This window comes from Felis catus, chromosome D4, assembly GCF_018350175.1.
Source record: "Felis catus isolate Fca126 chromosome D4, F.catus_Fca126_mat1.0, whole genome shotgun sequence".
NCBI classification, from domain to species: Eukaryota; Metazoa; Chordata; class Mammalia; order Carnivora; family Felidae; genus Felis; species Felis catus.
Window position 1 is genome coordinate 70156463 of NC_058380.1, and position 25826 is coordinate 70182288.

The 25826-nt window shown below is 43.1% G+C and overlaps 1 protein-coding gene across 2 annotated transcripts in view; it reads right to left on the reverse strand.

Annotated features, from left to right (window-relative positions):
* PTPN3 (protein tyrosine phosphatase non-receptor type 3) overlaps window positions 1–17246 on the reverse strand; it is a 150390-nt gene extending 133144 nt beyond the window's left edge. The window contains exon 1 of one of the 2 annotated variants that reach the window (XM_045043568.1): window positions 17155–17246. In XM_045043568.1, the coding sequence (XP_044899503.1) occupies window positions 17155–17203 (49 nt within the window). In that variant the 5' untranslated portion in view covers window positions 17204–17246. The remainder of the gene's footprint in view (window positions 1–17154) is intronic. The other variant, XM_019816304.3, reaches the window with a different exon arrangement.
* Window positions 17247–25826: the final 8580 nt, after the last annotated feature.

The following is a 25826-nucleotide window of genomic DNA, read 5'->3' on the forward strand; positions in this document are numbered from 1 at the left end:
TCAGAGAGAGGGAGACACAGAATCTGAAACAGGCTCCAGGCTCTGAGCTGGCAGCACAGAGCCTGACGCGGGGCTCGAACTCACAGACCACAAGATCATGACCTGAGTCGAAGTCAGCCGCTCAACCGTCTGAGCCACCCAGGCGCCCCATGGGCTCCTCTCCTTCTTAAGCAGGTTATCTCACAGCCTACCCTCAGAGGGTTGTCTAGGAGAAAAGAGGGAGATTGCACAGAGTAAGGGGTGGGGGGTCCATGAGGTTAAGTCAAAAGAAAAACTCTGGCTGTTATATACAACAGACCCCCATTTGGGACTCCTGATTCCACAAACTATCTCCATGGACTTTAAAGGAAGGTGAGTCTGGCAAACTCTTATTCAGCCTTCAAAAGCCAACCGAGATTTTACTTTCTGCAGGGAAGACATCCTGCAACTTCCTAACCAATGCTTCTTCTGTGTCTTCATCCTAGTCTTTGGTAATTTGCATGATCACCAGCCTGTCTAGCCCACTTGACTACTAGATCCTCAGGCCTGTGGCTTTGACCTATTTGTCTCTTTCTCTCCAGGACCCAGCACTGGGCCTAGAGCATAATAGAGCATGAGAAAATATTTGCTGAACAGAAGCAACAGGAATTCTTGCTGCATTAGCAGAAGTAGTAATGATAATGGTGATATTATCAGCCCTATTTGAGGAATGAAGAACCTGTGGCCCAGGGCAGTGAAGGGGCTTGCTCATCATGTTGGCACGGCCCATAAATGACAGGACAGAACTGGGACTTGAACCCGAATAAGCCTGTTGATTCCATGGGCTAGAGTATACATGGCCGGGCTCTTCACCTGCACAGGCACAGCGTGTGGTGGCTGACCAATGCTACTCAAGCAGCAGATTGAAAATAAGAGCCATGTTGATGGAGTGATTGCTCCCGACCCGGAATTGTCAGAACACCTCATTTCCGTCAACTCACTTAACCCTGACAACTCACTTAACCCGGCTTCTGGAGGTATGTGTGTGATCGTTGCCTGATTAGAAAGATTAGGATCCAGAGAGGCGGTTAAGCAATGCATCCAGCTCATACGGGGAAGAGGCAGAGCTTGCATTCAAACTCAGACTTATTCCAGAGCCTGTGCTCTGAACCACTGCACTTTCCCCAGGGAAAACAACACCAACTGCAGATTTAGGAAGAAAGGGAAAGCACTTGTATATACTGTATTTGTAAGAGGTTTATAAACAGAATTATGCCTCTACATTACAGCAAAAAAAAAAAAAAAAAAGGAAAAAGAAAAAGAATACTGTTTCTAGAAGCATCCTAAATTATACAAATTGAGAGTTTTAGAAAATTTAGAGCATTGCAGAGTAAATTGCGTGGGCCTGGTGGAATGTGCTTGTTCTGCTACTGAGCAGCTGTGTTATCCTGGGCACATCTCTTCCCCTCTCTGGGTTTCATCTATTTCCTCATCTGCCTCAAGCCTTCCTGAAAAGGCTTTCCTTTCAAATTGCCAAGTACTGGGCAGTTTGCATCAAGTGCAGTCTTTTTGCGCCCTCTCCTGTCCAATTGCAATACTGCTGGTGGTGTGGTTTGAAAGGAGAGGCAGCCCCAATCTAAACAAGGGGTGAGCAGCCAAGGGCACTAAAAGTCCATAACAGGAAGCAAGGGCCAGTCCTGTTCCATCCCTTCAAAGACTTAGAAGTCCGGCCCACACAATTTCAATTGTTTCCCGAAGCCTCCGTACCCACACACGATGCCACCTGTATTATTACCTGCCTCACGTTGTGTGGTGGTTGTTTGTTGACATGTTGATCTTTTTTTTTTTTTTAATTTTTAAAATGTTTTATTTATTTTTGAGAGAGAAACAGAGCGCAAGCAGGGGAGGGGCAGAAAGAGAAGGAGACACAGAGTCTGAAGCAGGCTCCAGGCTCTGAGCTGTCAGCATACAGCCTGATGCGGGGCTCATGAACAGTGAGATTGTGACCTGAGCAGAAGTTGGATGCCCAACCTACTGAGCCACCCAGATGCCTGACATGTTGGTATTTTTAAGCACAATGCCTGGTGTTACTCGCTTTTATATTCTCTTCCTGCCCCTTTGGGAGAGCATGTGGCACAAAGGCCCTCAGCTCAGTCATACTGAAGGGAAGACAAATGGAGAGAAGAATGAATGAACTGACAAGAGGCAGCCCTCTGCAGAAAGGTTGAGCATGAGTGGGGGAAGTTCTGAGTTTGGAACCAGTGAACCCCAGGACTTGGCCACGCCTTCCTCTCTGCCTGGAACACAATCACCTCCCTTGATCCAGCTTCTTCTGGATCATACCTCTTTCCTTCCAGTAATGATTTCCTTTGGGAACTCTCCTCTGATTCTCGCTGATCTGCGTGAGATCTGCTTTCTATTTGTTCCCACGGCATCCCGAGCTTTTCCTACCAAAACACCTACCAAACCATTGCCAACTCTAATTTGCTTGTTTTCCCCACTGGACTTGTGCTCCCATGAAAGCAGGGACTGTGTCTATCTTGTTCATCCTTACATCACTAGTATTTAAAAACGTCCCTGTCTGTGCTCATCCTTGGAGCTTAAATATTGTTTTTGGAGTAAATACTACGTGAAAATAACATGAATGGGCTGAAGAAATCTAAGAAAGAAATGAAAATCCTAGAAGGGACTCAGCAAGTGTCTAATCTCATCCTTCTATTGTACAGATGGGGAAATGGAGGCTCGGAGAGGTCCTACAGGCTGTCAGAGGCAGAGCTGGAGTTAGAGGGTTCTGATTTGGATTGTCTGGGCTTTCTTTGCTGTCTGGTTTATCTAAGGAATAAAGGAGGCTAAGTTCTTAGGACCGGCAGTGTTAACATCACCTGGGATTTGTTGGGCTCTCAGGCCCTGCCCAAGATACACTGAGTCAGAATCTTCACTGATCTCAGGTGTTTTGTAGACACGTGAAGTCTGAGAAGTGCCGATTTCAGTGAGCAGGGGGACAGCTAGCCTGGCCTAAACATCATCCCAGTTTGTGCAGGAAAGCCAGCTTGTGAAATGGAAAAGAAAACCTATCCAGGGGCGCTTGGGTGGCTCATTCTGTTAAGCGTTGGAATCTTGGTTTCTGCTCAGGTCATGATCTCGTGTTTCGTGGGTCCGAGCCCCCCATCGGGCTCCATGCTGTCAGCGTGGAGCCTGCTTGAGCTTCTCTCTCTCTCCCCTCTCTCTGCCCCTCCCCAGCACACGGGCATGTGCTCGCTCTCTCTCTCTCTTAAAATAAATTTTAAAATTAAAAAAAAAAAAGACAACCTAGCCAAAATATTGTGGCATTCAGTGTATGCAGTAGATGAACGACCGAAGTGCACGTACCCTCACCTTCCAAAGTTCCAGACAGTTTGGAAGTCCAGGACTGGCCTGTTGGAGGACAATGGTTCAAGGTCAGGTGAGGTGACTAAAGGGAAACTCCCAGAAGTGCAGCTGACTAACAAGCCTCTGCTGCAGATTTCCAGCTTTTGTAGTTCTCGAATTAAAAAAAAAAATTTCCAAATGCATATTCATTTACACAAAGAATTCTAACCATGCTGCTTGAAGTGGTGGTGAAAGTCCTCATACCCTGCCAGTGACACTGTCGACTGGTGCAGCCTGTTTGGTAAACACTACAACCATATGTGGCAACAACTATAATATCGTTTATCCCTTTGGACCAAGTAATGCCATTCACAGGAAGTAAACCTGGGAGATAGTTCAACAGAAGTGAAAAGCTATATGCATGAAGATTTTACTACAGCTGAAAGTGGAAAGTACGAAATGAAAAGGGGATAGTTGAGCAAATTATGATATGGTATCTTCCCCAAAACAATTTAAAATTCATTGTAGTATAATTAATGTCCCACCTCATCGGCTTGGGGTACACTGCTAATTAAGAGCATGGTCTCTGGGTTTTTGGTTCTGACTCTACCCCTTCCTGTATGACCTTGGGCAAGTTTACGTAACTGCTCTATGCCTCAGTTTCCTCAACTGTAAAACGGGGATAATAACAATACTTTCTTCATGGGATTGTTGTGAGGAGTAAATGATTAATTAAGTTAATTAAAATGCCTGGAATAGTCTTCCCTGTAGATTTATATTATTATTAGTTTTAACAAATTAAATGGCCTGGTGCTCCCACCCCACCCACCTGACATGAGAATGCTTTTCTTCCCTTCTCAGGGCCTGCTCTCCTTTGATAAGTCCGAGACTCCCAGGGATGTTTCCTCCATCCTCCTTGGAGTCAGTCTGGTTTTCCAGCCTCAAGGAGAGAAAACAAGAGAATTTGCTCAAATGGCTTGTACATTCCATTCTTTATGGCTCTTGTTGATGTCTGATGCTGCCATTGAGACAAGTGATCCAGGGGCCCTCTTGAATTCTCCCTGTCCTAGAATTATGCTCAACCATGGTAACTCAATCCTATATAGGCCTGGGATCCCAGCTCTTTATACACGCACACACACACACACACACACACACACACACACACAGCCACTGCCACAACTCATTCTCCATGGTGCCTGAGTCATTGTTGCTGAGGGTGAATGAGATCCCTTCCTTTATCTCCCAAGCCCTTGGTCTATTCACATTTATCTCCCTAGAATATCATTCCACTCAGTGGGTAACTTCAGTTGTTCCAATGGTAATAACAGCTACCATTAATTGAAAGCCAAGTGTTCTGCTATTGTATCTTCACAAACATCAATCCTCAGAATGAACCTATGAGGCAGGTACTGTTATTCTTACTTCCCAGCTGGAGTCTATGAGGTTCAAGTATGTTAAGGGGTTTGCTGGAGATCCACAGCTTGCAAGTAAAACAATCTTAGATTTTAACCCAGTTTTGTCTAACTCCAAAACCCACACTCAGAACCGCTACCCTCCACGGCCTCTCTAGGAAGGGATATAAACAAGAAGTTCATAATAAATGGTAAATAAAGAAGTAAAATCGTAATGAATAGAATTGTGCAAAAATGTCTGCATGTCAAGAGTATTTGCTGTGCAAGACAGGGTTGTGTATGTTTTTTCTCCTCTTAAATAATTTCCTCTAGTGACAGTTATACGGTTTTTACAGTTAAAAGAAGCTGTCCTCCACCTGCCAAGATGACTGCCTTTAGCCTCATAGTTCTTAGCCTTGGTTGCACATGAGAATCCCCTCGAGGGTCTATTTGAAAAGATACACAGTGTCTGGAGTCCACTGCAGATGAAGCATGTCAGGCTCTCTCTGGGGGCTGAGTCCAGGTAGCAGTATTCTAAGAGCTGATTTTAGTGTGCAAGCAGGATTCAGGAACAGCTTTATGGAGAAGCTTCACCTCCCACTGTTCTTCTTCTGGAGAATCTAGCTTCCTTGTGTCCTGTAACTCCATGCTACTTGACGCAAGCTTTTCTTTCTTTGCCCAGGAAGGGGCTAGTAATATGACTTATTTCCCAATCTTCTGTTCAGAGAGGCACTGAGAAGACTTTTTGGCTGATAGAAATATTCTACATCTTGATTGTGGTTATATGACTGTATACATTTGCCAAAACTCACTGAAAAAAGGTGAATTTTATTTTATGTAAACTATACTTTATTAAGCCATTAAAATTTTTTTTTAATTTTTTTTCAGCATTTTTATTTATTTTGGGGACAGAGAGAGACAGAGCATGAACGGGGGAGGGGCAGAGAGAGAGGGAGACACAGGATCGGAAACAGGCTCCAGGCTCCGAGCCATCAGCCCAGAGCCTGACGCGGGGCTTGAACTCACGGACCGCGAGATCGTGACCTGGCTGAAGTCGGACGCTTAACTGACTGCGCCACCCAGGCGCCCCTAAAATTTTTTTAATGCGTATTTATTTTTGAGAGAGAGAGAGAGAGAGAGACATAGTGTGAGTGGGGGAGGGGCAGAAAGAGAGAGAGACACAGAATCCAAAGCAGGCTCCAGGCTCCTAACTGTCATCACAAAGCCCGATGTGGGGCTCGAACCCATGAACCATGAGATCATGACCTGAGCCGAAGTCAGATGGTAAACCAATTGAGCCACCCAGGTGCCCCTTTATTAAGCCATTTTTAAAAAAGTATGAATTTTGGAAAGAAAGAAATAAAACATTCACAGATTGTATGTTTAAATATAAGGAAATCTAATATAATCTATAAGGATTAAGTAAGTAAATTGGCAAGGGAGCTGAATACAAGGACAATTACAAAACACATTGGTACTTCTATTTACTAGCAACACAACTAGGAAATAAAAAGTTTTAAAAATAATTTATAATAACAAAACACAAATGAATGAATCTAATGAAAGATTTTGAATACCAGTACACTGCCACCGTAAAACATTCCTGAGAGAAATTAAAGAAGAATGAAATAAATTGAGGGATAAACCATGTTCATGAATTGGAAGACACAATATGGACAAGATATTAATTTCCCTTAAATGGACCTACAGACTTAATGCAAACTCAATAAAATGTCAGGAAAATTTTTTAAAGTGGCTATTAGCAAGTTTGTTGTAGAATTTATATGGAAGGACCTAGAACAGCCAAGGCAATATTGAAGAATAACAAAGCTGAGGACTCCACTACCAGCTGTAAGATTGTTATAAAGCTACGGAAATTAAGACAGTGTGATACATAGATAAACAAATAGGCCAATGAAATAAAACAGAGTCCAGTAACACTCCCATCCATACATGGTCACTTGATTTATGACAGATGTTTTACAGGAAGCCAATGGAGAAAGCATCAACTTTTCAGTAAAGAGAAAAAGAAGAAACTGGATTCTCCACACCATACACAAACATTAATGATGGACCACAGATATAAATATGAAAGATAATAAAACTTCTAAAAGGAAGCATTGCAAAATATCTTCATGGTCTTGGGGTATGCAAAGATTATTAAAATAGGATACAGAAAGTATAAACCATAAGAGAAAAGCTTGATAAATTGGATGTTATTATTATGAATGACTTCTGTTCATCAAAAGCACCATTAACAGAGAAGGCAAACCACAGACTAGTAGAGAATATTAGCAATACACATATATCTGACAAAAGACTCATACCAGCATATATAAAGAGCTTTTACAAATCAATAAGAAAAAGCCATACAATCTAATTTTAAAAATAGACTGCAATGATTGTTGCCCAAAAGAGGATATCTGAATATCAATTCTTATGAATAGATGCTCAATATCATTATTCATTTGGCTAATGCAAATTAAAACTTCATGATCCTCTGAAGGGGTATACAGGAACTCTGTAACTATAACTGCTCAGGAAAAAGTCTATTAATCAAAAAAATTATTAACAATTAACAACAATAACAGCAAACTCATAGAAAAGAAGATCAGACCTGTTACCAGAGGTGGAGGGTGGGGGGAGGGAGAACTGGAAGAAGGGGGTCAAAAGATACAAATTTTGGTAATAAAATAAATAAATACTAGGGATGTAGTAGACAACATGAGGACTGTAGCAGATTCTGCTGTAGGATATATAGGAAAGATGTTAAGAGAGTAGATCCTAAGTGTTCTTGTCACAAGGAGAAACATTTTCTGTCCCTTTTTCTTTCCTTCCTTTTTTTAAAAAATTGAATCTGTCAATTATTTCTCAGTAAAACTGGGAAAGAGCCCCCCACGTGATGGTCTATCCTCCCCCCATCACTTGATGTAATTAAAAGTATTAACCTAGCATTAACAAGGATATAGAGCAACTGGAATTCTCGTTGTTATAAGCATTTTGGAAAGCTGACGGTATTTACTAACGTTGAATGTAAGTAGATCTTATACCCAAACATGCCACTTTGTGAATACCAAAGACCAGCACATTCCTATGTTCATCAAAGGACATGTATGTGAAGATTCTTCGCAGTCGAACTGAAAACAACTCAAATATCCAGTAACTGTAGAATAAAAAATAACTTGTGATGTATTTATGCAATGGAAAACTATCAATGAGAAAGAACAAACTACTGCCACACACAGTAAGGGGGATGAATCTCATAGACATAAAGTCGAATTAAAGAAGCCGGATGCAAGCGAGGACGTGGACGTGATCTCTGATTCCATTTGTATGAGGTTCAAAAGAAGGCAAAACAAATCTATGGTGATGAAGGGCAGAATGGTGATTGTCTCTGGCAACAGGGAGCCTTCTGGAAGGCTGGATGTTTATTTTCACTATATATACATATATATGTATATATATATATTTACATATTTGTACTTATGTATATATAAATATATATATAAATATATGTGTATGTGTATAACAGACTCTTCTTCCCTTCCTTATCTTCTCCCTTCATCCTTGTGTGTCTCTAGAATCTGGCAGTTTATTAATTATACATATTTTAGTGTCTGTTTGATTAATTCTACTTCCTTGTGTATTAATACTCTTTCTTGACATTGTTGCTCTTCTCCCAGTGTTGGCTTTCCTCAAATGTTCTTGGCTGCCTACTCTTCTTTGACGTTGGAAGTCCCTGGTAGGCTAATGGTTCAAGTTGCTTCCCATCACCGTGGGGAGGATGCATTATGCACTCATGGTTGTCCTCCAGCGCAGAGGTTCTTGGACCCACCCCTTGAGTTTTCTATGAATTTGGGCCTTCAGAATCTGCACTCAGTGCTTCCACCTGGGAGAGATGCTGCTGTCTGTCACTCATTACAGTGAAGGAGGAGGAAGTGCTGACAGGTCTAACTGCTTCTCAAAGTGGTTCTCAAATCTCCGTCTCTAAACCAGCAGTATTAGCATCACCTGGGAGCTTACTGGAATTGCAAATTGTCAGGTCTCACCCCAGACAAACTATGGGGACGAGGTGCAGCAATCTATACTTGGACCCATGCTCCTGGTGACAGTGATGCCCCATTGAGTTTGAGGACCGCTGTCTTGCAGAGAACCCCAGTTCATTTCCTGGACGATCCCTCTCTTCCTTCACCTTCACTGTTTCCACTGCAGGACGCTTGCAAGCATTTCAAGCTAAGATTTCTTCCTTCCTCTTTCTCAGTCCAATCCCAACTGCTTTCTCTCATTCAGAAATTCCTGATAGTTTCTGGTGGGTTATAGCTCCCATTCTTGATTTCCTGTGTTCTAATAGATTTTTATTTTTAATCGTGGTAAAATTTATATGACATAAAAGTTACTATCTTAACTATTTTTTTTTAGTTTTTTAAATGTTTGTGTATGTTTTAGAGAGAGTGTGAGTGGGGGAGGGGCAGAGAGAGAGGGAGACACAGAATCCCAAGCAGGCACCAGGCTCCGAGCTGTCAACACAGAGCCCGATGCGGGGAACCCACAAACCTTGAGGTCGTGACCTGAGCCAGAGTTGGGTGCTCAACCGGCTTGAGTTACCCAGGGTCTCCACTATCTTAACTATTTTTTTTTATTTTTAAAAATGTTTATTTTTGAGAGAGAGAGACAAACTGTGAATGGGGGAGGGGCAGAGAGAGAGAGGGAGACACAGAATCCCACACAGGCACCAGGCTCTGAGCTGTCAACACAGAGCCTGATGCGGGGTTTGAACCCACAAACCTTGAGGTCGTGACCTGAGCCAAAGTTGGGTGCTCAACCGGCTTGAGTTACCCGGGTCTCCACTATTTTTTTTTTTTTCAATTTTCTTTCATGTTTATTTATTTTTGAGAGACAGAGACAGAGTGCAAGCAGGGTAGGGGCAGAGAGAGAGGGAGACACAGAATCCGAAGCAGGCTCCAGGCTCTGAGCTGTCAGCACAGAACCCGATGTGGGGCTCAAACTCACGAACCTCGAGATCATGACCTGAGCCGAAGTCAGACGCTTAACTGACTGAGCCACCCAGGCGCCCCAAGGGTCTCCACTATCTTAACTATTTTTTTTTATTTTTAAAAATGTTTATTTTTGAGAGAGAGAGAGAGACAAATTGCGAATGGGGGAGGGGCAGAGAGGGAGAGGGAGACACAGAATCTGACGCAGGCACCAGGCTCTGAGCTGTCAGCACAGAGCCCTACCCACCGCTTGAACTCACCGACTGTAGATTATTACCTGAGCCTAAGTCAGACGCATAACCGACTGAGCCACCCAGGTGCCCCTATCTTTAACTATTTTTAAGTGTAGAGTTGAGTAGTGTTGAGTACATTCACATTGTTGGGCAACCCTCACCACTGTCCATCCCTAGAACTTTTTGTCTTGCAAAACTGAAACTTAACACCCTTTAAACAACAACTCCCCTTCTAATGAATTCTTTAAACATTTTTCCCCCTGTCATTGAATAGAATTTTGGGTGGAATTTGAGTCAGTAGATGCATGTCCCTTGAATGCCATCTTTTGTGTGTGTGTGTGTGTGTGTGTGTGGTTAAGTATACATTACATAAAACTTACTATTTTAACCATTTTTAGGTGTATAGTTCAGTGGCATGAAACAGATTATGTTGTGCAACCATCACCACCATCCATTTCTAGAACTTTTTCTTCTTCCTAAACTGAAAGCTCGTACCCATTGAACACTAACTCCTGGGGTGCCTGGGTGGCTCAGTTGTTTAAGCTTTGGACTCTTGATCTCAGCTCAGTTCTTGATCTCACAGTTTGTGAGTTTGAACCCCATGTTAAGCTCTGTGCTGACAGTGTGGAGCCTGTTTGGGATTCTCTCTTTCTCTCTCTCTCTCTCTCTCTCTCTCTCTCTCTCTCTCTCTCTGCCCCTTCCCCACTCACATAGCACATGCACTCGCTCTCTCAAAATAAATAAATAAACTTAAAAAAAAAGACACTAGGGGCGCCTGGGTGGCACAGTCGGTAAAGCGTCCGACTTCATCCAGGTCACGATCTCGCGGTCCGTGAGTTCGAGCCCCGCGACGGGCTCTGGGCTGATGGCTCAGAGCCTGGAGCCTGTTTCCGATTCTGTGTCTCCCTCTCTCTCTGCCCCTCCCCCGTTCATGCTCTGTCTCTCTCTGTCCCAAAAATAAATAAACGTTGAAAAAAAAATTAAAAAAAAAACACTAAAAAAAAACTTAAAAAAAAAAAAACTCCCATTCCTTCCTCTCTACCAGCCCCTGGCAACTACCCTTATACTTTCTGTCTCTCTGAATTTTACTACCCTAACCACCTCATAGAAGTGTAATTATACAGTATTTGTCCCTTTTGTAATCATTTTTTAAATGTTTATTTATTTTTGAAAGAGAGAGAGAGACAAAACGTGAGTGTGGGAGGGGCAGAGAGAGAGGGAGACAGAATCTGAAGCAGGCTCCAGGCTCTAAGCTGTCAGCACAAAGCCTGATGCAGGGCTCAAACCCATGAACTGTGAGATCCTGACCTGAGTCGAAGTCGGTTGCTTAACAGACTGAGAAACCCAGGTGCCCCTGTATTTGTCTTTTTGGTGATTGGTTTATTTCACTTAGCATAATGTCTTCAAGTTTTATGTTGGAATTTCCTTTCAAATTTTATGTTGGAATAGATTGAATAATACTCTGTTGTATGTATATATCACATTTTGTTTTTCCATTCATCCATCAAGGATGCCTGGGTTTCTTCCACTTTTTGTCTATTGTAAATAATCCTGCTGTGAACATGGGTGCACAAATATCTCTTCATGTCCCTGCTTTTAATTCTTTCGGGTATATAGCCAGATGTGGAATAGCTGGATCATGTAGTAATTCTATTTTTGATTTTCTGAGCGACCACCATACTGTTTTCCACAGCAGCTGTACCAGTTTACATTACAACTATGCACAAGGGTTCAAATTCCTCCACATCCTTGCCAACACTTGTTATTTTCTTAGTTGTGTCTTGTTTTGTTTTTGATAATAGCCATCCTAACAGATATGAAGTGGTATCCCATCAAAGTTCTGATTTTCATTTCCCTAATGATTAGTGATGTCGAGCCTTTTTTTCATGTGCTTATTAGTCATTTGTATATCTTCCTGGGAGAAATGTCTATTCTAGGACTTTACCTGAATCTGGTTGTTTGCGTTTTTGTTGTTCTTTATATATTCTGGATATCAGTGCCTTAGCAGATGCAATTTACAAATATTTCCTCTCATTCTATCAGCTACCTTGTCGCTCTGTTGATGGTGTCCTTTGATGCATAAAAATTTTTCATTTTGATGAAGTCCAGTTTGCCTGTTTCTTCTTTTGTTGCTTGTGACTTTGGTGTCTTATCCAAGCAAATCAGTGCCAATTCCAATGGCGTTGAGGCATTGTGTTTTCTTCTCTGAATGCCATCTGGATCCAACCTCTAATAGCAATTTCCAGTTGTCTGCTAGTTGAACATAAATATCTAACTTTTTCCTACCTCTACTCTGCCTCTGCCATTAGTATGGATATTTTTAAAAAATATTTATTTATTTTGAGAGAGGGAGAGAGTGCACAAAGAGAGGAGGGGCAGAGAGAGAGGGAGAGAGAATCCCAAGCAGCTTCCTCATTGTCAGCACAGAGCCCAATGTGGGGCTCAACCCCATGACCCATGAGATCACGAACTGAGCTGAAATCAAGAACCAGATGCTTAACCACCTGAGCCATCCAGGCTCCCTTAGCCATCCAGCTATCCAGCAATTTCTCTGTCAGTTCAAAGTGTAGATACAGCTGCTCTCTGATGAAAGGCTAAGGCAGGCTGGAGTAAGGTCAGAAATCGGAATGACCTTGATCTTAACCCTGGTCACACTGAAAGGGGCCTGAGAATAGTAGAATGGGTAGAGCTTTGGGAATAAAGGGAACCTTGCTCAAAATCTTGGGTTACAGCCTGCCTCTGCCCCACACCTAGTGGGGTGACCCTGAGCAAGTTCCACCAATTTGAGTTTCAGTTTTTATCTTTTATCTTTAAAATGGGGATAGTATTACCTACCCTGAGGTGTACTTGTGAGAATGACAGATAATATAAATGTCTCACTCTTAGAAGCTGGGAACTCTGATGACTGATTACTTGGTTGTCACCCGGTGCACCCCCTCTACTTGGCCTCTAGCCTGTGAGCATCTCCGGAGGCCAACCTAACACATCTTCCTCTCCAGATCCCAACACCTGATCCCAAGCCTGGTCATTTTAAGGACCTCAGTAGGCATTTGCTCAGTGAGTGATTTAGAAGGTGAAAAAACATTCCCTTGCAACCTGCCTGAAAGTCACATCATGGTCATGGCAAGCAGGTGTGAAGTCTGAGTCTGAGGGATCACGTTGAATGCATTGCACCCTGCACCCTGCTGACTTCCTGCATTTTTCCTCTTTGAATACATTACTTTCCACATTCTGGATGCCGCATGATGCCCACCTCTTCCTCTCTCTTCTTTCCTGCTGCTGTTTTTTTTTCCAAGTGAAAATGATCCAGCACCAAAGATAGCATTTTGGAAGAGGTTTTGGTGGACGTGAAAGCCAGTCCCAAATGTTCTGATTTCAGCACTGCAAGTCTGGGGTCTGGGAAACTCTCGATCCTAGGGCTTCCTGAGAACAGTTGGTCACTCTAAACAGACAAGGGGAAGCTGACTGGCAGATACACCGACTACAAGATTGAGATCTTTTGAATTCCCTCTAAAGTTTGGTTAGATAGGTTTTGTAGGGTTCTCACAGGTGACATTGAACTTAGTACTTAGATGAGCATGGTGTAGATAAGATTTTCATTCTGTTTTCATTCAAAGTTTTATTCTCTGTACAAAGCAATCCCACTGGCCACTTAAATTATAGCATGTAATATTTCTTAACACAGTCAAGTGGCTGAAATTGAGACTGGGCCAAAAAAATGTATTAATTTTGGATCCTACCTCCTTTTCTAAACCTATTTTCAGACTACAATTTGCTCTCATCAAAACCAACCATTCTTTGGTGAGGTATTTGCTCAAAGACAGGTCTTTATGAGTAATCTTTAGAGAAAGAGGAAGCAGGTTAATTTCACGCTAAAATCTGTTGGATGCCAAAGGCGGTAGGATATGCAAAAATAGGAGCTTAAGGTGTTTAAAAAAAGACCCACAACTTTTCTTCCCGGTTACTATTTCTGAGTTCAAATTTAGTGGAAGATCATTGCAATCACTTAGCTGGAACATGATCAGGCAGGGAGTTTACATCCTGGTACATTCATTATGATCTCTCACTAGGCCAGTGGCCTCCACATGCTGTTTCTTGGGGTCCAGACCCTCCCTTCTGGTATTAGCCACCCACTCAAAATGTCCAGCTTATTTGTTTTTAATTTTTTTTAATTATTATTATTATTATTTTATTTTTTTTTTTTTTGAGAGAGAGAGGGGGAGAAAGAGAGAGCAAGAGAGCTTGGGAGGGGCAGAAAGAGAGGGAGGGAGAGAATCCCAAGCAGGCTTCATGCTATCAGCGCACAGCCTGGTGTGGGGCTCACAGCTACCAACTGTGAGATCATGACCTTAGCCGACACTTAATTGACAGAGCCACCCGGGTGCCCCCAAAATGTCCATTTCACTGGCTATTCCACTTCTCCCAGGGTGAATTCCAAAGGCATCCCAGGCTTGCCAGAGACTATCCTCAATGGGTCCTATCAGCTTGCTTCCTGGCTCCCTCCCAGCTTCTTCAGAACCCTCCCCTTATTCACATAATATAAACTTAAATTGAACAATTTTAAACTGAACAATTCATTAGCACTAGTACATTTACAATGTTGTGCAACCATCCCTACTGTCTAGTTTTGGAACATTTTCATCACCTTAAGCAGGTTGCTCTCCATTGTCCTCCCCCCCACCCCACCCCCAGTCCCTAGCCACCATCATTCTGCTTTCTGCCTCCATGGATGGGTCTACTTTGAATATTTCGTATAAATGGAATCATACAATATGTGACCTTTGTGTCTAGCTTCTTTTCTGTAATACAGTATTTTTTAAGTGTTTATTTATTTTGAGAGAGAGAGAGAGAGAGAGAACATACGTGTGTGAGGGGGGAGGGGCAGAGAGCAAGAGGGAGAGAGAGAATCCCAAGCAGGCTCTGCTTGATCCCTTGAACAGTGACATCATGACCTGAGCTGAAATCAAGAGCTTAACTGACTGAGCCACCTAGGTGCCCCTGTAAGAGGTTCATCTGTGTGGTGGCAGCATTAGAAATCCATGCCTTTTTAGTGGCTGAGTAATATTCCATTGAATGAATATACCACATTCTGTTTATTCATTCATCTGTTGATGGATATTTGGACTGTTTCCATCTTTTGGCTCTTGTAAATAGTGCACCCATATACGTGTATTTGTCTGAGGGCCCGTTTTCAATTCTTCTGGGCGTATCCCTGAAAGTGGAATTGCTGGGCCGTATAATAATAATTCTGCATTTAATGTTTTGAGAAACTGCCAGACTGTTTTCCTCTTGTCTCTCGGGTTTCAATGCTACAATATATTCAAGAGAATTTCTGTCATAGTATCATTAGAAGACGCCTTTAATTGTAACAGGCTGTATACGTATCTGAGGGTAGGGATGATGTCTTATTCTTCTGTGACTCGCAGGTGGGCTGGTACAGGGCTTCCCAGAGAAGGTGCTTAATAAAATGTTTGTGGAATTGGATTGACTACAGAGGGATGAGACACAGTTTTATCCTTGAGGAAAAGGTGGTGTAGGTGGGGAAGCTTTGAATACAAGTAATGAGCTAAGTGGAGGTGGAAGGCGGGTGAGGCACAGAGGAGCTTACCAGCTCATTTGGACAAAGGGAGAGAAACACCAGCGTCATAGAACTAGTAATCCGTATGCCTGGCTTCTGTGGCTGCTTTGCCTTTATCTAACTCATTACGCTTCTCCGGGAAGTTAAATTCCCCTATCAAATGAAAAGATTGCATATTTTAGTGATATTCAATTTTTTGGTTTCCTTTAAAGCAGCGGAAACTTGGTTTTTCCTATGAACTCACAGGGGAAAGCCCCGTGGGGCCGGGGTATGCAGCTTGGGGTATGTGTTTGAGGACAGAGAGCTGAGGCGGAGGCCAGAATGCAGGGCACCCTTTATCCCTGCAGCCCTGAGGATCTTGGCAGAACCCCAGGATTCCAAGATTCCAGCACATTCTGAGCCTCCCTCAGTGGCTGTGAGAGACCTCTGTTCTGCAAAGATTAAGAAAGCATGAGTGCACGAAGTACATATTATTTTGTAAAAAAATATTTTTTTCAAGCCATAAAGGAGAGCTTAAAGGTTGAGGTAACCACAGAAGCAAGAAAAGAACAAAAGTTCTTTCTTTATGAAAAATTATAGTGAGTAGTATACTTGGTTAAAAAGGGAGTGCCCAATCTCCTTCTCACCTCCTCATCCTTAAAAAGAAAAGATATTGTGGGTTGACTTCATGACAGAATTGTCAAATGTTTTTGCTTTCCTAACCAAACGGATTCCTGCACCATGAGAGCATTTCCTCTGAAAACGTCCCGTTCTGAACCCGTGCCGAACATGTCAATGGGCAGGCTTAGTCTTGTCCTTACTCTCTGGGTTTCCTTTCCTTTCTGTCTCTCTCTCTTTCCCGGGGAAATGTTTTGAAAGTGTAACATTTACACTGTACCCTCATGTTGTCTTTTCTCTCTAGTTCTTTGCTTTTGACTTAGCCTGCAAAATCGGGGGTTAGCCGAGTCCCCCAGCCATTTCCTGACACGCCTGTTGCGTTGACAGGCCGTAACCTGTCCCTCAGCAATGGTCACTGCTGACGCTTGCCTTGCTTTGGTCTTACCGAGGTCTTTCTTTCTGTGAAGCTCATTTGTAGGCCACGCTTCTGCAAATATACTGCCTGAACCTCAAAATCTCTTCTCTTTGTTCAGGTTGAGGCACAGAAGTTATTCAGGCACTGAGGCTGAAGATGGTTTACACAGATGTCTGAATTTGCCGGAAAACATGTTGTTCTTAAGGTGAACGTTAAGTGAACATTCCTACTTGCTGTCATAGAAACATAGTTTAAGCAGTGTGACCACAAACATTATTCACATTCTACTATTAACCCTCTCGTTCATATGTGTGTGTGTTTGTATGTTTGTGTGTATATATGTGTATATATATATACACACATATATGTATATATATACACATACATATATATATATATTTGGTGGGGAAGGGAGGCTCTTCTTGAAATTCTAGAACTTTTCAAACTGTGTTTCTAAACAATGAGCACCCCTTTGGTGGCATAGTGCTATTATAAAAATAGCAAGGATATTCAGCTTTATTATCCCTCTGATTTTTCCTGCTTAACCTTTGCTTTCATTTCAAAATGGGCGTGAATATACACACTGCAATATTTCCACCAGCCCTTTAAGTGCTTTGTTAATTTTAAGGGAACTTACGGTTTTCCGGAGTCCGTCCGCCTGACAATAATCCCTCTTGCTCCACCATGATGCCGCCCGACTGATGGAGAATTGAATGCTATAATCCTTTAAAGAGCACTTCAAGAGTGATTTTGGAAAAGCTGAAGTCTGTCTTGTAAACCCCAGAACTTGTCTCCGAAATCTCGCCTCGATCGGCTTCCAAAGTATAATGCAGCATGATTATTTTCCTCTGGGGAAAACCTGTGAAACAGGTCTTCGAGCTCCTTTGGATGTGTCAGAGTTTTAATTGATTCTTTACCATGTCGGTCCACCCCATAATAGCAGTGCTACGCACAGGACGTGTTTTACGGGAATAGTCACCCCGAGCTTAATTTGTTGTTGCACGGCAGGCAGACTATTTCACAATGAAAATAAATCTGTTTTGTGCCCTGAGAATTTCTTTCTGGTGAACTGTACTCTCTTATATAGAGAGCAGAATCCTTTATAGCATCCAGTTAGCTCTGCTGCGGCCACAGGGAAGACACAGTCACTGTTCCTTATCAGTTCTAGAAAAGCATTTTGGTTCAGAAGATGGTTACCCCAGAACTCTGATCCTTGCGTTCATTTACTTTCTTCTTGCTTCTGGAATCACAAGACAGAGGCGATCCACAGGCCCTTATTATAATCTGTGTAAAGCAACCTCCTATACATTATCTCATTTTGTTCTCATGGTCACATTATAAGGAAGGCAGGGCAGGCATCATTATGCCCATTTTACGGAAATGAGTCCTAAAGGAACTTGCGACCTACTCAGGGAGCCACAGATAATAAGCACCGGGCAAGAACTAGAAAGCAGATACTCTTTTTAGTAATTACTCTTTTCCCTGGAGGACAGCCAGCACTGTTCTACCAGGAACTGGCTGCAGCAGAATTTCTTTCCCCAATACAATTTGTTTATTCATTCAGTCAACAAACATTCGCAGTGAGTATGAATTTGGGGGCTCAAAATTCAAGTCTGCTGAACAAAGGTAGCTTTCTTCTTTTATGACTGCAATTGAATTTTCTCCTGGGTCCTCATTCCTTCCGGTGGTAGAAACGATTCAATTCTAGGCTTTCTCAGCCAGCTCAGGGAACTCCTGTCCCTTTTTTTCCATGATTGTATATAAGTTCAAGCCACCGAAAGTTGTGTGTGTGTGTGTGTGTGTGTGTGTGTGAGAGAGAGAGAGAGAGAGAGAGAGAGAGAGAGAGAAAGAGAGAGGACACGTATGGCCTTCATGGGTCCTGACTGCTATTGAAACGTGTAGCCCATCTGGTTTTCAGACGTTTGGAAAGTGCTGGCATTCGTTGTCATGTGGTGTTTATGTCTGTTTGTTTAAACTCGATCTTGAGGCATCTGTAGAACTGTTGGCTGTCTCTCTTCCAGCTAGCTTCTGTGTCCTCCTTGTAAGTGCGGGAGGTGTTTTGTGGCTCTCCTGAGCTACTCGGAGGCTCTGGGGGGACGCCATAGGGCTATCTGAAGCCCGCTTGGCCTAGCCTTGTCATATGTCATTTTTATTCTGAAGCTGCTTCCTCCTATCCTACTGTGCATGGGGGTGGGGAGAGGAGGCTGTCTCCCCATCTCCTCAGGTACCACCTAGTGTGAGGCACAGGTCTCTTTGCTTCTAGGATGCACCGAACCAACCTGGGCTGTATGTGATATCCCTAAGCACAAGCATACCCCTCTTCCCTGGTCTTAGCGTGTGGGGAAGGAGGGCAGTGCACTGTGCTGGCTGACTGGAAGCACGTGTAAGGTGCCACCTGTATGTTTCTCAAAGACCTAAGCAAACACTCTACAATTCTACAATTTCCTTGCTATCCAAGCTGTTTGGTGCTCACAACTTTGGACAACTGATCTGCACTAAGATCCAAGTGGAAAACCAAAGGAAACATAATGATAAAACAATTATAATTTTGTATCTGTGATCTCATTGGCCTTCTCCACCTCAGCGAAAGCTAGTAGGGTTATCTCCATGTGGCCCCTATAAAACCAGGGTGACTCCGTAGCCTCTTCTAGGCACCGTTGCATGCTAAGAAACACCCATCTGGCATCCTGAAATAATCTGAATTTTTACCTCTGCTTCTCAAAGAAGCCCTGAAAGAGAGTGAGTTCATTACATAAAGCAATTTCCCTCCTTCTTCCGTCTTCTCCTTTATCATTTTCTCTCCCCCTTCCTTCCTATTTATCCTATTATCTATCAATCGATCGATCTATCTATCCATCTATCATCCATCAATCTATTCATCTGTCCACCCATTTATCTATTAATCATCTAGATAGATAGGATCTATCTATTAATCATCTATATCTATCTAGCAGGAGCCATAGTGGGAAGACCATGGGATTTGCAGTTAGATCAGGTGAGTTCAGGTGACTCCACCATTTATGAGTGTGTGGCCATGGTCATAACCTCCCTAATTCCAACTTCTTCATTGGTATAGTGGGGATAATAATAGTATATGCCTCATGGAGCTGCTATGAGGCTTAAGTGAGATAATGCTAGTAAAGCACTTTGCGCAGTGTCTGGTACATAGTAGGGTCTTAATAAATGGCAGCTATAGTGGGTATGATGATGGTCATAATTACTGTTGTTATATAGGTAACAAGGCAAAGTCATCACACTTGTGAGTCAGGTGCGCTGAAGGCTTGGGGAGATGTTGTCAGCTGCTCAGCCATAGTGCACACTCTAAGCCACATCGAAAGCTGCTTTCTATCCTGGAACATGCGTTGAATCAGTGAGATGGATTTGAGTTTGCGGGATCAGGAAATGTGACCGGGAAACGGAGAATGTTGTAGATAACACACATCTCGCTTAGTTAACGTTAGTAGGCAAAGGAAATGAAGAATCCTACATTTTCTAAGATGGTATTTTTCAAAGTTGGAACAGAATCATCTAGTACACTTGTGAAGATGCAGATGCTTGGGCCCCATCCCTGATGTAAGAAATTTGAACTGTGAGCAGGGCCTGGGAAACTGCATTTAGCTGGCTCCCCGGGCAATTCTTCCGTTCACCAAAATTTGTGAAACATTTCTCTAGAAAGAAAAGGAAGAAGGTGGGTGTGGGGATGGGAGGGGGAAACAAAAGGAGAGCAGGAGGCAAAACAGGAGAAGAAAGAGAGGAGAGGGGCTACTATTGTGACTTAGAGTATTAACAGCTTCCCTTTGTAAATCTTCACTGGCCCGCCATTACCCACCATGATAAAATAAAACCTGGATTTCACTTCTTACTGATCCTTCCAAAAGTCCATTTAGTCAACCAAAAGTTTTTGAGTCTGGCTGTGGATGAGAACCCTGGAGAGAAACAGAGGACAGAGACACATCCAATGGTGGAGAAAGACGTGTACACACACCTCCCGTAATTCAGTATAAAGGCGCTGTGACAGAGATATGCATCAAGCCTAAATGGAAGGCTGACGTAGGGGCACTGAACCCAGATCGGGGAGATCAAGAAATGACTTTTGGGAAGAGAGGTCCCTGGACTGAGTCTTGTAGAGGGTAATCATTCATTACAAAGAGGGGGAAAGAATTAGTAGGGAGAGTGGGAGCCAAAGACTCGCACAGACAACCGGCAGGGTGTGTCCAGATGTGCTGGCTCAGGGTTGCCAGAGGAGGCAGTGCAAGGTGGGAAGCTATTCTGTTAGAACAGCGGTCAGGAGCCACTGTTCCCATGTACCAGCCACATCGCGAAAGGTCCTGTGGGTTGTGTCAAGGAGCTTGATCAGTGAGGAACTAACTACCCAAGAGTGGAAGCAAAAGATGAATTGGCAAGATTCTCATTTGCGTTTTGTAACGTGATTTTTTTCCCCCAGAATGGATAGTTTTATTGATTTTTCTGATTTATACATATGACGCATGCCAGCTGTGAAAATAAAGATAATTCAGAAGGACATAAGGAAGAAAGTAAAAGTCACTTGGAATTCCAACACCCAGAGAAACTCTGCAATTAACATATGTGCTTATCCTTCTAGACTTTCCTCTAGGTGTGTGTACCTCCACCAACACACGTACACACAACATATTTTTATTTTTATTTTGCTTATTTGTTTGTTTATGAGAGAGAGAGCAGAGATAGAGGGAAAGAGCGAAAATCCCAAGCAAGCTTTGCACCAACAGCACAGAGCCCGATGCGGGGCTCAAACTCACAAACTGTGAGATCATGACCTGAGCAGAAATCAAGAGTTGGGCGCTTAACCGACTGAGCCATTTAGGTGCCACTCAACATATTTTTAAATGAGATCATTTCACACACATTGTGAAATACTGCCTTTTAATCCTTTTATCTTGACAATATTGAGTTGACATCTTTCTCTGTCTATAAATACTAATATATACCTTAATCATAATTTCTAATAGCTCCATTACTCACTTCTGACCTCTTTTTCCCACTCTCTCCATGTTTCATGGTCCTCTTCCCACTTGGCCTCGCTCTAAGTATCAATTCGGGGTCTCAGCACTCAATTCCATCAGGCGGCTGGAGATGCTCCATTGTGTGACCTTGATTCTGGTAGGGCTTCTGTGATGGTTAATTTTATGTGTCACATAATTTATTTGCTTGGGCCATGGGGTGCCAAGATATTTGGTTAAACATTATCCTTCGTGTGTCTGTGAGGATGTTTTGGGATGAGATTAACATTTGAATCAGTAGACTGTGTGAAACAAATTGCCTTCCCCAAAATGGTGGGTCTCACCTAATCTATTGAAGGTCTGAAATAGAACAAAAAGGAGGAGGAAGGGAGATTTTGCTCTGTCTGCCTGACTGTCTTCAAGCTGGGACATCAGTTTTCTCTTGCCTTTGGGCTGTAACTCAAATTGGAATTTATACCGTTGGTTCTCCAGTTTCTCAGGCCTTCAGACTTGGGCTAGAACTGTGCCATTGGCTCTCTCCTTGGTCTCTAGCTTGTCAACTGCAGATCTTGGGATTTTTCAACCTCTATAATAAATCACTTATAATAAGTTCATATACGTATGTATATGTGCTTTTAAGTATTTATATGTTGTTTTTTTAAACATTATTTTTAATGTTTGTTTATTTTTAAGACAGACAGAGCACGAGTGGGGGAAGGGCAGAGAGAGAGAGGGAGACACAAAATCCAAAGCAGGCTCCAGGCTCTGAGCTGTCAGCACAGAGCCTGACATTGGGCTCGAACTCACAGACTGTGAGATCATGACCTGAGCCAAAGTTGGACGCTTAATTAACTGAGTCACACAGGCGCCCCTATATGTTCTGTTTCTCTGGAGAACTCTGCATAATGCAACTTCCTGCCTTGTTCCTCTGTGTCTTCCTGGCCCACCATCTCCTCTATCCCCAAATCCCTTGCTTTGTCCCCTCGGTCATAGCAACATGGATCTTAGTAATGGTCTTCCCGTCCTAACGCTCACCTGCTTAATGTTTCTGTGGCTCCCTATGGCCTTCAGGATGAAGTCCCAGTTTTCTTAGGCTGGACCAGGAAGCTTTCTGGTCCACTGTTCCAGTCTCATCCCCCGCCCTTCTCATCATCCATCACCTGCAGCCACTCCTCCTTAGACCTGCCTGTGTTTCCTGCTTCTTGTTTCCCTGCTGTTGCTCACACTGTTCCTGCTGCCTGGAATGCCCTCACCCTTGAAATGTATCTGGTTCACCTGGCTGGCTCGAATTCATCCTTTAGAACTCCACTCAGTCATCACATCCTCCAGAATTGTCTGACATCAACTTAGCCTGGATTAGCTATCCACTTCTCTTGTCGTTCCGAGAATACTCTGTGTTTCCTTCTGTTGTCTTTTTGTCAGGTTGTGTTAGCAGGATCTCATGTGTCGGTCTTCCTCATTGGATTATAAGCTCCTTCACTCATGTGACTTTGTATTTCTCGACCCTAAAATGTCATTGACACTGAATATATGTTTGCTGAATGAACAAACCCACACTTTTGTAGAGGGGGCTCTTCAAGAGCCATCCCACTCTTCCATACCACCTACCTCGGTGGCTCAGATCTCTGCCCTGTGGGTCTGTGCTGATTGCTGCTTTCTGCTGCCTAGATGGGCACCTGGACCTTGTACTTAGTTTGGACCTTGGCTTGTGATGCTTATTTCTGCCTTTGCCTTCCCTCTCTTACTGATCTTCTGGTCTGGACTCTTATGTCTACCCTTGCCAATGAGCCAATAATGCCCCATCATCTGGGTCTGTTTGAACTCCAAGGCCCAGCCCTCTCCATCCAGTCCATCTTATCACCTTAACAAAACAAACAAAAAAACAAAACAAACAAAAAAAAAAAACACCCAAAACAAAAAAACCCACCTCAGCCATTTCCATATTCCCTGTTTAACTTCATAGACATTGAACATTATTATTAATGTTATTCGACTCTAATAACACCTTGACAGAAAATGTCCTTCAGAGCAGAACAACAAATCTGTGCATTCGTGTGGGTATGTGAAGTTTACAAGGTGCATTCACCCGATTGGATTCATTCAATCCTCCTAACAACCTTGCAGAGTGGGTTATTATCCCCATTTTACAGATGGGGAGACTGAGGCTCAATGTATTTAAGTGAGCTGCTTGAGGGCTCACAACCAGGAAGTAACAGAGCATGAACTTTGGTTGAGATCATTGGATTCCAAAGCTTTGAACTCTTTGGAGTTCACCATGGTATTAAAACATTAGATATATCTGATTGTAAGCTTAAAAATATGCCCTCTCCAAATCTATCCTCTATACTACTATTAACATAATTTTTTAAAAACTTAGATTTGGATCAGATTTCTTCCCTGATTATAATTATCTAGTGGACGCTGGTCCCTCATCTAGTTGCACGGGGTTCTGTTGGATCTCTGACCTCAGTCTTACCCCACATTGTAGCAATCTCCACCAGGTACCTTGTTCTTAAATTTTTTTTTTCAACGTTTATTTATTTTTGGGACAGAGAGAGACAGAGCATGAACGGGGGAGGGGCAGAGAGAGAGGGAGACACAGAATCGGAAACAGGCTCCAGGCTCTGAGCCATCAGCCCAGAGCCTGACGCGGGGCTCGAACTCCCGGACCGCGAGATCGTGACCTGGCTGAAGTCGGACGCTTAACCGACTGCGCCACCCAAGCGCCCCCCAGGTACCTTGTTCTAAAGGCTGGTGTTCCAGCCTTGGTGCTCTTTGACTTAATCTTCCACTTCCACTGCATCTACGCTTTGCCTGGCCAGTACTTCCTTCCTATCTAACTCAGGTGTCACTTCTACTCTGGACCCATGTTTAACACACCCCATCCTCACTCTCCCTATTACCTGCTTCGGAGAGCCATTGAGTGAGTCACGCATTTTTGTCCCAGCACCTCTAACCATTTGTGGTTTTGTTTTGATTATCTGTCTGCCTCTCCCTGAAGACCTCTATATTCCTTCTGGTTAAAAATGAGGCCCAGGTCCTCCTGTGTTTATAGACACAGCCCTTAGCACAAGCCTGGTGCAGAGTAAAAGTGGAAAGTGGGAAGGCAAAGGCGGGAACACTAGGACGTGTCCTGCTGTGGTCTGTGCAAATCCTGGCAGGGATTTGGGGAAGGAAGCCTTCAGTCCATCAGTCGTGCTGCTGCCTGAGGCATCTTCCACAAAATTGACCACATCAGATCCAGGATACGATCTCGTGGTTTCCTGTAAGCTGAACTCCCAAGCATGGTATGCAAGGCATTCTGTATCTGTCCCGGCCCACCTCCCTGGCTATCCCAACCTGCCCCTCTCCCGCACTTCAGCCACACCCAGCTCCTTGACCTTTCTAAACTCGCTCAGGCGCTCAGGTGGGTTGAGTTGCCCTTCCTCTTGGCATGCAGTGCCTGGCACCTGCAAGGGACCTTCCTCCCCTCCCTGCAGGAACACCCCCAAACACCCCCCTGGTCCATCATTGCTTCCTTTGTGATTGCTCAAAGACTTCCTCAGATGTCTTACACTGTCTTTTTCTGTTTCTTTTCCTCATCATTGCCATCTGCCCTATTTAGAACAGCAACCCTCATTTCTCTGTAGCCACTTACCCTGCTTTATTCTTCTTCATAGCTCTTAACACGACCCGACATTTTCTGAGGTATTCATTTTTTCCATGTTATTGTGTGTCTCCTCCCACTAGAAAGCAATGCATCCAAATTCCCAGTAGATATTTATCTTAGGGATTAAAGAACAGCAACAACAAAATGGCAGTTTCTTGGAATTCTTGGGGATTCTCCAACTCATGTTATTCTTTTTGAAAATCTGAAAAGTAATTTTTCATAACCTTATTTGTTTTCAAATGATGAGTGACCATAATAGTAAACAAGGAATCATTCTTCTGTGATAGGGTTATACCCAAAATTTCAGAGATTTTCTGTTTAAAAAACCTGACATACTAAAACATACAAAGCTTGTTAATTATAAATCAGTGTGTTGTGATAAGATTATATATTTCAGTAACATACAAAAATGATTTTCATTTGATATTTTATTTTATTTTTTATTAAAAAAATGTTTTTAACATTTATTTATTTTTGAGACAGAGAGAGACAGAGCATGAACAGGGGAGGGTCAGAGAGAGGGAGACACAGAATCTGAAACAGGCTCCAGGCCCTGAGCTGTCAGCACAGAGCCCGACGCGGGGCTTGAACTCACGGACCATGAGATCATGACCTGAGCCGAAGTCGGCTGCTCAACCGACTGAGCCACCCAGGCGCCCCTCATCTGATATTTTAAAATAA